Here is an 11,243-nt window from a genome sequence, read left to right on the forward strand (position 1 = left end):
TTTCTGCGGATGTGGCTGACACCGATCCAGTGACCCCTAACTACTTGCTCATGGGGCGGCCGGACAGCTCCCTACCTCAGGTAGTGTATCCCGAAGAGGCAGCGCTAGGAAGGCGAAGATGGAGACATTCACAAATCCTGGTGGACAGGTTCTGGTCATCTTTCATCAGACACTATTTGCCTAATCTCCAAACTCGCATGAAGTGGCAGAGACCCATGGAGGACATAACAGAGGGAGCGGTTGTTCTGCTGGTGGATCCACAGCTACCCAGGGCATCATGGCAGATTGGGAGGGTGACGAAGATTCTTACTGGTTCTGATGGCCACACCCGAACAGCAGAGGTGAAGATACGTGACAAAACATACACCCGGCCTATAGTACGTCTGATTGTACTTCAGGCGATCAAGAATGAGGATGACCAGGTGGGGGATCCTTCGTCTGCATAGACAGCCTATCCATGGAGCCAATTTGCACTGCAAATTGGGGGGCGGCTATGTTGGAAAGGCTTTCAGCTGTGGGAGGGGAGCCCCCTTGTGGTGAGAGAGCACAGTTGCACTACTGAGCATATGTTCCAGTGATCAGAGTTGGAGCTAACACATAGCAAGAGCCACCTGGCAAACTGACTCAGCAGGGGAAGTCTAAACACGGTGTGAGTCGCGTGCGTCGCTAAAGAACTGTGAGTAGACGTGGAGCCCTGCCTGGAAAGGCCAGTTTTAGTCTTTTATGCCAGTTAGACATTTAGTGGATGTAGAAGTGCAATGTGTTTTGACCTGTTCGCTATGTGGCTAGTTCATGCTACTAATGCTACTTGTTATGCTACATGCTCGCTAGCTGTAAGCTAAACCCATTTGGTGTTTTGTGATATATTGTTGTTGGGTGTGTTGGCAATCAATGTCATGTACTGTAAGGGTTTGGGAGTAGTGTATGGAACTTGTGCATGTAAATGTTCATATAGGAATTCCCATATGTAGTTCTGGTTAAATTCGAAGAAAGCTAATGAGTCATAATTCATGACTTAGATGTTTATTACATTCAGTATTCTGTATATGTTCTGTTCACAGACCACACCCCTCACCACTTTTAAGCCTGCGCTTGCATTACTGTGTTGCTGTACTGTGCTGTTAAGCTGAGGAATCACAGTAAAGACGGTATAACCTTTAACTGTGCGTCCTTTGTGTTCTGACCGACACCCCAAGGTGAACACCACTGCTATTCAGCCAACGCCTATACAGTCCTGGGTTCAACCCAAATTAACAATGCAGTTCTGATGCAGAAAATACTTTTTTTAAACTGCGTAAACAAAGGTTTTATAAAAGTAACCTTGCCAAAAATTGATTGCAGCCCTGTTACAGGAATCCTGTTAGTGGCTCAAGACCACCTGATATCATTCATGACGGACACGTTTCACACATATTATATTTCAACATTAAACAATCTAAACGTCATCATTAGTATAAGTTTAAAAAGTTTTCCTGCATGACAGCGTGCTGCACTCCTCCCAGCTTTAGGTGGAGACGCTCCATACTGACCGCTCGACACAGCCAGGTCATGTGATATGCTGATTGATGTTTAATTGCATCAGTTTTCAGTTATAACTTTGCAATATTGCTCAGAAATTTCATACGTTTATTTTATGTTTTTATTTCGCATATTTCCAAATATCAGAGAAGGTATAGATTTTTTTGGGTGACAGTTTATTACAAAAATTCTCATAGGCAACTTCAGCAGAAATGCAGACTCACAGAAAGTTCACTTAAACTGTTCAACAACACAGAGCAAGTGTGAACACATCTCTCACCCTGGAACTGAGCCAGAAGAGCTTTCTCATGAAAAATTAACAGTTTTCCAGGTAGATCTTAAATGTTGCTATTGCCTTTACGCAATAACTTATCTCCAGATATCAGATTAAAAGCATGTTTCAGGAAGGCGTTCCCAATCGTGTCTTTTTCATTTAGTAACCATTTGTTCCTTGAAGAAATTATTTTAAAACTTAAATATTCCACTCCACCATCTTTTTTGTTTTGTTTTTAGCTTTACAAAAAACTGACAAAATCATGCAGTGTATCTTATTTTAAAGAGAACGAAATGTGTTCTTCTTCATTTCTGTCAAATACAGCTGTATGAAACGTTTCCAGCGGTTGGCATCATGGTTGCTAGGCAACCTGGGCAGCGCGACGGAGGCCAGACGTCCCATTTCATAAGCCTACAAGCCTCGCACTTCCGGTCTTAGCGGTCTTTGAGTACGCGGCCCTTGTGGACCGTTAAGGCTGCGTACTTTGAGGCTGCAGAACCTGAATTGGGATACAGCCTAAGGCTGTTCCAATTCTCAGCACCGCTCCTCTCAATCTCTGAGTCCTTAGCAAATCTCCTTCCCACGATGACGTTTTCATCGAGGCCAAGGAAAAGAGTTTAGGAAAAGGAGATAGGGCTTTGGAGTTGACGTCACTGGAGGTGGGCCACGCCCCCTTTCCGCCATGACAGTAGGCTAGACACAGGATTCCGCTTCAGCTATGGTTCGTACGTGTTGTGTTATCAGTTGCAACGTTTGATCACACGATCGTGAAGGCAAGAAGCTGGATAATGGGCTCTCTTTTCATCGTTTTCCATCCTGGAGGCAACGTGAGGGATCCCATGTATCCAGTGACATCACGCTCCAAAGCCCTATAGGCGCGAATTTCGAAATTACACCCCACGTGGTTACGTTGTGCAGCTGAGTCACGTGACCGCACAGTAACAAATCGCCACAGAGCCAGGAAAAGGGGGCGGAGAAAGTGTGTGTGCAGGAGAGGAGTCGAGCAGAGAGAGCTGCTTTTTCATGAAACGGGAGTAAAGTAGTGAACTTACAGGAACATATACCACTACCAACGTTTGGATCGATATCTGCATCGATCTGCACACAGTTGTCTCCTGGATCCTAGCTGGGATTAGCGTGAACCACGTGGGTCTCTGCTCCCTGATCTGTTTCTTAAGACTTTCAACTTCATCACGGAGTTTCTCTCGGTTTGTGGGCTCATCTAAAGGTAAGCACCGAGCTAACTTTAATGTGGGTTCAGTTTATGTTGAGTTTATCTCTGTTGAGAATAATAGATTGCTTGGTATTAATTGGAGTTAGAGAGACTGTAGAGTTTGTGATTGTCTGCAACATTATAATCTGGCGGTTGGTAGGGGCTAAGAATACATACAGAAAAATAATCCTGGAATATGAACAAAAGCATGGGGTGCAGGGCAGGAGCACAACCAACCCCCACCCCCAGGAAGGCACAGATACAAGCCTGGGGGAGGGCAATCAGCCTTTAAAAAAGGACCTTATAGGATTTTTTTTTTATTAGCAAAATTAACATACAAACAAAATGCACCATTTATTACACATTCCGAAAATAGACATTCTTAACGTATTAGCAACTTTCATACATAGGAAAAAGAAAATATAAAGTTGGGGTCACATAATTTAACAAGTTATTAACTCACTAATTCAAAATCTTTAAGTCGTTTTTCCAGTAAGCTAGTGTTGGTTTGGTCTTACTTCATAGGATGATCTCCAGATGCATCTGTATTTTATTTTCTTCCAGCACAAATAAAGACGTCCTATTCTTCACTTGGAAGTAAAAGTCTCCAAAAGGTCGCTACCATCAAAAATCCGTGAAATCGGTGAAGTGTGTTCACAGTTTATTGCTGAAAGAGTGAGAGACTGTTTGCACCAACTAATCATTAGCTCAGCATGCTGGGAGAAGCTGAGCGCTCGCTTGCTTGTTCAATTATTTCCATCTTGCTTTGACTGCAGCTGTAACCTGACGTATTCCAGCAGGATTTGTAAAAAGAGTTTTGATAAACACAAAGCTGGACCGATTTTGTTCGGAGTCTAAGAAGCTTAGAAAGAAAGTGACTGGACTTTTCGTGTGGCTAGGTGCACACACACACACACACACACACACACACGTATGTATGTATATATATATATATATGTATATATATATATTTGGGCTGCCACGATTAGTCGACTAGTCACTATTACGTCGACTATCAAAATCGTCGACGACTGATTTAATTGTCGACGAGTCGTTTGAAGCTTTATAAGATCACAAGAGACGCAGGAATAAGTAGTAGGATTTAAGAGTGTAATACCGGACTGAAACAGAAGATGGGAGCACTGCATGTACAAGGATGCCAGCTGCCGTTAAACCCCGAAGAAGAAGAAGTAGCTCTGTCCCAGAATTCATAGCGCAGCCCAGCTCAGTTTCCAACAATGGCGGCAGCTAGTTAGTTTTAATATTACTCTTATTATTCTTTCTGGGTCACAAAATAAACGTTTAACATATTTTCAGGCGAGAATGTAGCTATGTAAACCTAAATATCTGCTCAGTTTATCAAGACACCACATATTTTCAAAAGCGCTCCGACGTTTTCGGAGACGTCTGTTACCGACCAGCTCGATAGCTAGCCGGGGGCATGGCTCACTAGCGCCTGTGAGAACACCGGACTCCCGGCAAATTGTTTTCTAACCCACCGCTGTCTTTCGCTACTCAGGTTAAACATACATAAGTCACTTAGATAACTTACAAATGGTATTGTTTGGCTTTTTTAGCATTTTATTTGTCCCTGAGTAAATCGGTTTGGCTGAGATTAAAGTTATAGTTTTTTACACAGCTGAATAAACATCAAGCAGACAACTGATTATCAGAATTGTAAGATGCTCGAGAATATACTCTGGTATCCTGTTATATTTTAGATAGCAAGGAGTTTATTAAACTTCACCGAAACAATCTGCAAATTTCATTAAAATTTAATAAACTATCATCTTGTCTTTATTTTTAGTTAGCACATACCCTCAACACTTAAAGCTGTAAGCTAATGATAGTAAACTGGTGATAAGCTGTACGTTTTACGTCCAATCTGATCTGATTAGTCGACTAATCGCAAAAATAATCGGTGACTAGTCGACTATCAAAATAATCGTTTGTGGCAGCCCTAATATATATATATATATATATATACTGTACATACATACATATACATATACATGTACACATATATATATATATATATATATGTGTGTGTGTGTGTGTGTGTACATATATATATGTATGTATATATTTATGTATGTATAGTTATATATATTTATATATATACACATTATGTCTATATGTATATGTGTGTGTGTATTTTTGTTTTGTGTGTGTGTGTGTGTCTGTCCCAGCTGAGTAACAGGAGGAGAAGAGTCTGGTGGTTCACTACAGAGGAAACAATGAAGGTGAGAAAGATAGTTACACTGTTATTGAAACTGTGTGTTCAGCTGGTTGGTTTTTAAAAACATTTTAACAGCAGCTTTATCTTTTGCATCCTGGGCTCAACCATACATACAGAATCTACATTCAAAATCGGAAACAACAGAAGTTGAAAGAAAATACAAAGATTATATATTATCTACACACATTGAAAGAACAATATCATCAGTTGAACTTGCAATTTCTTATGGGTAAAAGATTTTCTCCACTCATCAATATTTCTTCAATAATGTAATTTTCATTACACCTCCCATTGTAGCACATCATTGTTAAGTGACAATATCACCAGAAGGTGGTGGTAACACACCAACAATGTGTTTGTTGACATGTTTGATTCCACTAATAGAGGGAGTTTCAGTTTGTTCCATGACTGCATTTCTCTCACTGCCTCTGTTTGTATCTCTGTCACTGCAGGACCAACATGGAGCGAGGAGTCAGTGCTCTCAGGAGGCGGACAAACGTCACAGAAGAAAGGGAGAGAAAACCTACAGCTGTGATGAGTGTGGAAAGGATTTTACCCGGGCTGGACACTTAAAAAGACACCAACTCATCCACAGTGGAGTTAAACCGTACAGCTGTGACTTGTGTGGAAAGTCTTTTAACCAGGCTGGAAGCTTAAAAACACACCAAGTCTTCCACAGTGGAGTTAAACCTTACAGCTGTGAGTTGTGTGGAAAGTCTTTTACCGAGGCTGGACACTTAAAAAGACACCAACTCATCCACAGTGGAGTTAAACCTTACTGCTGTGAGTTGTGTGGAAAGTCTTTTACCCAGGCTGGAACCTTAAAAAAACACCAACTCATCCACAGTGGAGTTAAACCTTACAGCTGTGACTTGTGTGGAAAGTCTTTTACTCAGGCTGGAGACTTAAAAAGACACCAACTCTTCCACAGTGGATTCAGAGCGTACAACTGTGACTTGTGTGGAAAGTCTTTTACCCAGGCTGGAGACTTAAAAAGACACCAACTCATCCACAGTGGAGATAAAGCGTATAGCTGTGACTTGTGTGGAAAGTCTTTTACCCAGGCTGGAAACTTAAAAAACCACCAACTCATCCACAGCGGATTTAAACCTTACAGCTGTGAGTTTTGTGGAAAGTCTTTTACCGAGGCTGGAACCTTAAAAAGACACCAACTCATCCACAGCGGATTTAAACCTTACAGCTGTGAGTTTTGTGGAAAGTCTTTTACCGAGGCTGGAACCTTAAAAAGACACCAACTCATCCACAGTGGAGTTAAAGCGTACAGCTGTGACTTGTGTGGAAAGTCTTTTACCCATCGTAAAGGCTTAAAATTACACCATATCATGCACAGTGGAGTTGAATCACAGAGCTGTGAGTGTGGTAAGACTTTGGCTCACAATAGCAGCTTACAGAGGCATCTAGTTACCCACTGTGGAATTGAGGCGTACAGCTGCGACTTTTGTGGAAAAGGGTTCAGTGACAAACAGTACCGAAATACTCACCTGGGGATTCACACTGGAATCGATGTTGCCTGCTGTGATCAGTGTGGGAAACCATGTGAGACTCGGCCCTCATCTCTCCTCCACTCGCACACTGAGCACCGGCTCCCCACAGGGCTGTGTGCTGAGCCCCTCCTGTATTCTCTCTACACCCACGACTGCAGTCCGACCCACAACAACACTCTCATCATCAAGTTTGCTGATGACACCACGGTAGTCGGACTCATCTCGAAGGGAGACGAGGCAGAGTACAGGGAGGAAGTCCTGAAGTTGGCAGCATGGTGTTCAGAAAACAACCTGGCATTGAACACCAAGAAAACCAAAGAGCTCATTGTTGACTTCAGGAGACACAGCACTGATTTGGCCCCCCTCTACATCAACGGGGAGTGTGTGGAGAGGGTCCACACCTTGTGGTTCCTTGGTGTCCTCATCTCTGCTGACATCTCCTGGACGGAAAACATCTCAGCGGTCATCAAGAAGGCCCAACAGTGGCTGCACTTCCTGAGAGTCCTCAGGAAGTACAAGCTGAACTCCAACCTGCTGCTGACCTTCTACCGCTCGTCCATTGAGAGCCTGCTAACCTACTGCATCACAGTATGGTACGGCAGCTGCACCAAGGCGGATAGAGTGAGGCTTCAGAGTGTGGTCAAGACAGCACAAAAGATCATCGGCTGCCCTCTCCCCTCCCTGATGGACATTTATTCCTCCTGCTGCCTCAGCAGAGCAGCAAACATTATCAAGGACAGCTCCCACCCTGGTTTCAACATGTTCAGCCTGCTTCCCTCAGGGAAGCGCTACAGGTGCATCAGCACAAAAACCCACAGACTCAAAATAACTCAACTGTACATAACACTATTTATCACATATTGTTTACGGCTTGTAAATTGTACATTTTATATATACATATTCTTCCCTATGTTAATACTGTCCATATGTATATAGCGCTGCAGAACTGTACCCCCCCCCCCCCCCCCAACATGTTTACACTAAGTAGGAGATGCTCTGTATCTCATTGTACAACTGTATAATGACAATAAAGGCATTCTATTCTATTCTATAACAGATGCACAGTTACAACAACACGTTTAGCCACACTGAGGAGAGACCTTATAAATGTGACGTCTGTGAGAAGACTTTTAAAGCTCCACATCAGCTGAAAAAACACCAACAGATCCACACCAGAAACTAACTGTACAAGTGCAGTTACTGTGAGGTATGTATTTATTTTTATCTTGTAATTTTAACCTGATTGTTTGGAACAAGTCTGATCAGTAAACTTATGGAGTTATAATGAATGAATTGTTTGGAAAAATTAAGACTCATTTTCGCCCAGTAAGCTGAGTGTTATAATGTAAACAGTAAAATGTAATTGGACATTGGCAGAGATGCTCTTTATTTCAGGCGACGTTCAGGATAAATCAACCAATCAATCAATCTTTATTTATAAAGCACTTTTCATACAAAAAATGTAGCACAAAGTGCTTTACATGGTTAAAAGCAGCCCACCCCACCCACCCTCCCACACACACACACACACACACACACACACACACACACACACACGGACACACGGACACGCACACTTAAAGAGTAAAATTGGGCTGGGTACGCATTAGCCAAGTGAGGAAACACTATCACAGGGAGCCGTCCGCACCGGGAGCCGGTCACAGACCGCAGCCTCCAGGCTGGGCACACAGCAATTTCTCTGATTAAAACTTCAGTTTTGTCCTGGTTAAGCTGTAAATAGTTTTCTGCCATCTAGAATACAGTTAAAAAGGGCATCCATTGGTCTGGTGTCATCAGGAGACACGGAGATGTACAGCTGAGTGTCATCAGTGTAACTGTGGAAGTTCACTCCATGCCTCCTGATAACACCGCCAAGAGGGAGCATATACAAATTAAAAAGTACAGGGCCTAAAACCGACCCTTGAGGCACACCACATGTCATTTTATGGATCTTAGAGGAGCATGCATCCATACACACCATAAAAGTTCTGTCTGAGAGATAGGAAGTGAACCAGTTGTGTACAGCACCAGAGAGGCCCACCATGTGTTTCAATCTGTTTAAAAGTATAGCGTGGTCTACTGTATCAAAGGCTGTGCTTAGATCCAGTAGCACCAGGACTGAGAGCTTTTGGGAGTCCAGTTACATCTAAGATCATTTAATCCTTTAGGAGAGCGGTCTCTGTGCTGTGGTTCACCCTAAATCCAGACTGAAATATCTCCAGGATCTGTCTATGATTCTAAAAGTCATTAATCTGGGTAAGCTTCTTCAGTTCTAAGGTCAAATGGCCTGAAGAAGAACTGAAGAAGCTTCTCGGATGAGAGGTGAAACGTCTTCAAGCAACTTAAAGAAGTCCAGATGCTTTTCTTTTGCAAACTCCTTTGACTACGATGACCTGGATGACTGAGAACCTTCACAGACACATCATAAGTAAACATTGGAAAGACTGATACTTGCCTGACATAGCCATGCGACCTCTGTCTGAAATCATCGAGGAAATTGATGAGTTGAAAGTTTGCGCAGTCAACGGGGAAACCACATCATTTGATGGCTGGGTACCCATCATGATCAGCTTACCGGGGGGGTGAAGACCCCACCCTCTCCGTCAGTACTCCGGTCCTCATCAGTACCTTGCCTATTGACAAACCATTGATTGGTTTCAATGTCTTGGAACAGATCATTGAGGGGCAACTAGAGCAGTTGATACCTACTCTTGTTACCTTGCTGTGTAATGCCATCTGTCTTCCCCCTGAGAAAGGTGAGGTGGTCTTAGCTTCATCCAGACAGTAGAGCCAAATTTTAGTTGAAAGGGATGTGATTATCCCTGTTGAACAGGTCACCTGGTTAAAGTGCTGGGTTCCATCAACCATGAATCCGCTTGATTGTTTAGTGCTGTTTGAGGCTGATGAGGGTAACCAGGCACTAGAGCAGTTCGATGTCTTGACGGGGTTAGTTGAAATACAGAATCCTAACCCGTATGTAACCCACATAAAAAAAAAGAGCTGCATCTATAATTAAACCAAAATCTTAAATTCTAATCGGAGCGTGTCTGTGAAGGCATCGCGATGCGTCATGACGCACGCCACGCCGCGAGTCTGCATGTGCCTGTCGTGACCAATCACATTCGCGCGGCACGAATATATGCCTTCCGGGTTGTCGCTTCGAACAGATGCGGGGGAGAGGCGTTAGCGGATGGAAGCAACAGGTACGTGGGGCGAGCGCTCTTCGCTGTTTACTATCTTGGCTTGTCTTTGAATTAATTGTGGATTGCGTTCAACAGTACTTTGATACCGCCGCGGGTAGATGCGTGGGGGCTCGTATGTGACATTGCACGTAGTGAATGGTGAGTTGAGTCTGAATGTCTGTTTGTATTTGTAACCTGTATCAGTATGCCAGTGCTATTAGCTGATGGGATAGCTAAGGCTGAGGCCTACTACAGTACTACTACTCTCACTCTATGTGGCTGTAGTTTTGTTATTAGAGATTGTCATTTATTTTTATTTATTATAATGGTTGGATATGTATTTGTTGTATAGTGGTATTTTCTCATGAACCTTATTGTGTACACTGGAACTAAAGTTAGCTTGGGAAATTTAGATGAATTTTGCTAATAGTGGTCCTGTGATTATAGTGCAGGCTAGTGGTGCCTTGGGGAGACCACAGCGACACCACTACTTTGGATGGCGAGCTAGGCCCAACGAGCCAGAACCCCAGCTACAACTTCCTGCGGTCTGGTAGGAGGCTGCTGTGGCCTACACTCTCCCCCCCTGGTTTTCAGTCCTCTGAATTTCACTTCTGGGATTTCAGTCTTGGAATCTCAGTTCTGATCATCACACTTCCAAGTTCAACCTGTTATAGACTGTCATGCGCATTGGATTTATATCAATCATGAAATAGCAATTTTATGGACATTGTCTGCCGGGGGTTGGAGGAGGTTGCTGCACCATTGTGCAGCTGATATTTTACAAGCTTGAATTATGTTTTATCTTTTCCTGTCTGCAGACTTTGTAAATATTGGTATTTGGTAATTGCACTTTATTTTCACTGTAAATAACAACCGTAATCACAATACCTGTTGTGGTTGTACGTTTATTATACTTCACTCACCTCCCAGAGCCGAATCTGATATCTTCTGAATTAGGTCAACTACTCATAACTAACTAATTTAGTTTAGCTTATGTACTTGCTACACGTACATCACCATTGCTCTGAGTAATGACACCAAACATGATATCACTTTGACAAGGAAGACGGCCCTGGGCACCTTACAGCCGGTTAACCGTATTGTGGAGGTCGAGGCCTCAAACGCGTGCCCACCTGCAAAAACAGTTCGCAAGATAACGGTGGAGTCAGCTGGACCTCTCCCAATGTCGTGGTTTTCGCCAGTGAATCTTGATCATTTGGAGGAGGAACAAAAAAAGATTGTCCAGAGAATGTTGTTTGATGAGTGCAGGGTCTTTGCATGGGATGGGAACGATATTGGTTGTAATCCTGAT

General features: G+C 43.1%; 1 protein-coding gene and 2 long non-coding RNA genes across 3 annotated transcripts; all 3 read left to right on the top strand.

Moving 5' to 3' along the window:
- Window positions 1-5,984: 5,984 nt before the first annotated feature.
- LOC112846323 (zinc finger protein 506-like) lies at window positions 5,985-6,464 on the top strand (the record flags this gene model as incomplete). Its single annotated transcript, XM_025905845.1, has 1 exon — window positions 5,985-6,464. A coding segment is annotated over one exon (480 nt), but the record flags the coding sequence as incomplete, so codon positions are not given.
- Window positions 6,465-7,493: 1,029 nt separating this feature from the next.
- LOC112846377 (uncharacterized) lies at window positions 7,494-8,012 on the top strand. The gene is made up of 2 exons (XR_003219315.1): window positions 7,494-7,543; window positions 7,807-8,012. It is a non-coding gene; the product is annotated as an uncharacterized LOC112846377 (long non-coding RNA).
- A 1,892-nt stretch (window positions 8,013-9,904) lies between these two features.
- LOC109201401 (uncharacterized) lies at window positions 9,905-10,818 on the top strand. Its single transcript, XR_003219279.1, has 3 exons — window positions 9,905-9,952; window positions 10,028-10,090; window positions 10,379-10,818. It is a non-coding gene; the product is annotated as an uncharacterized LOC109201401 (long non-coding RNA).
- The last annotated feature ends 425 nt before the right edge of the window (window positions 10,819-11,243 follow it).

The sequence above is a fragment of the Oreochromis niloticus genome, linkage group LG3 (assembly GCF_001858045.2).
Source record: "Oreochromis niloticus isolate F11D_XX linkage group LG3, O_niloticus_UMD_NMBU, whole genome shotgun sequence".
Taxonomy (NCBI): domain Eukaryota; kingdom Metazoa; phylum Chordata; class Actinopteri; order Cichliformes; family Cichlidae; genus Oreochromis; species Oreochromis niloticus.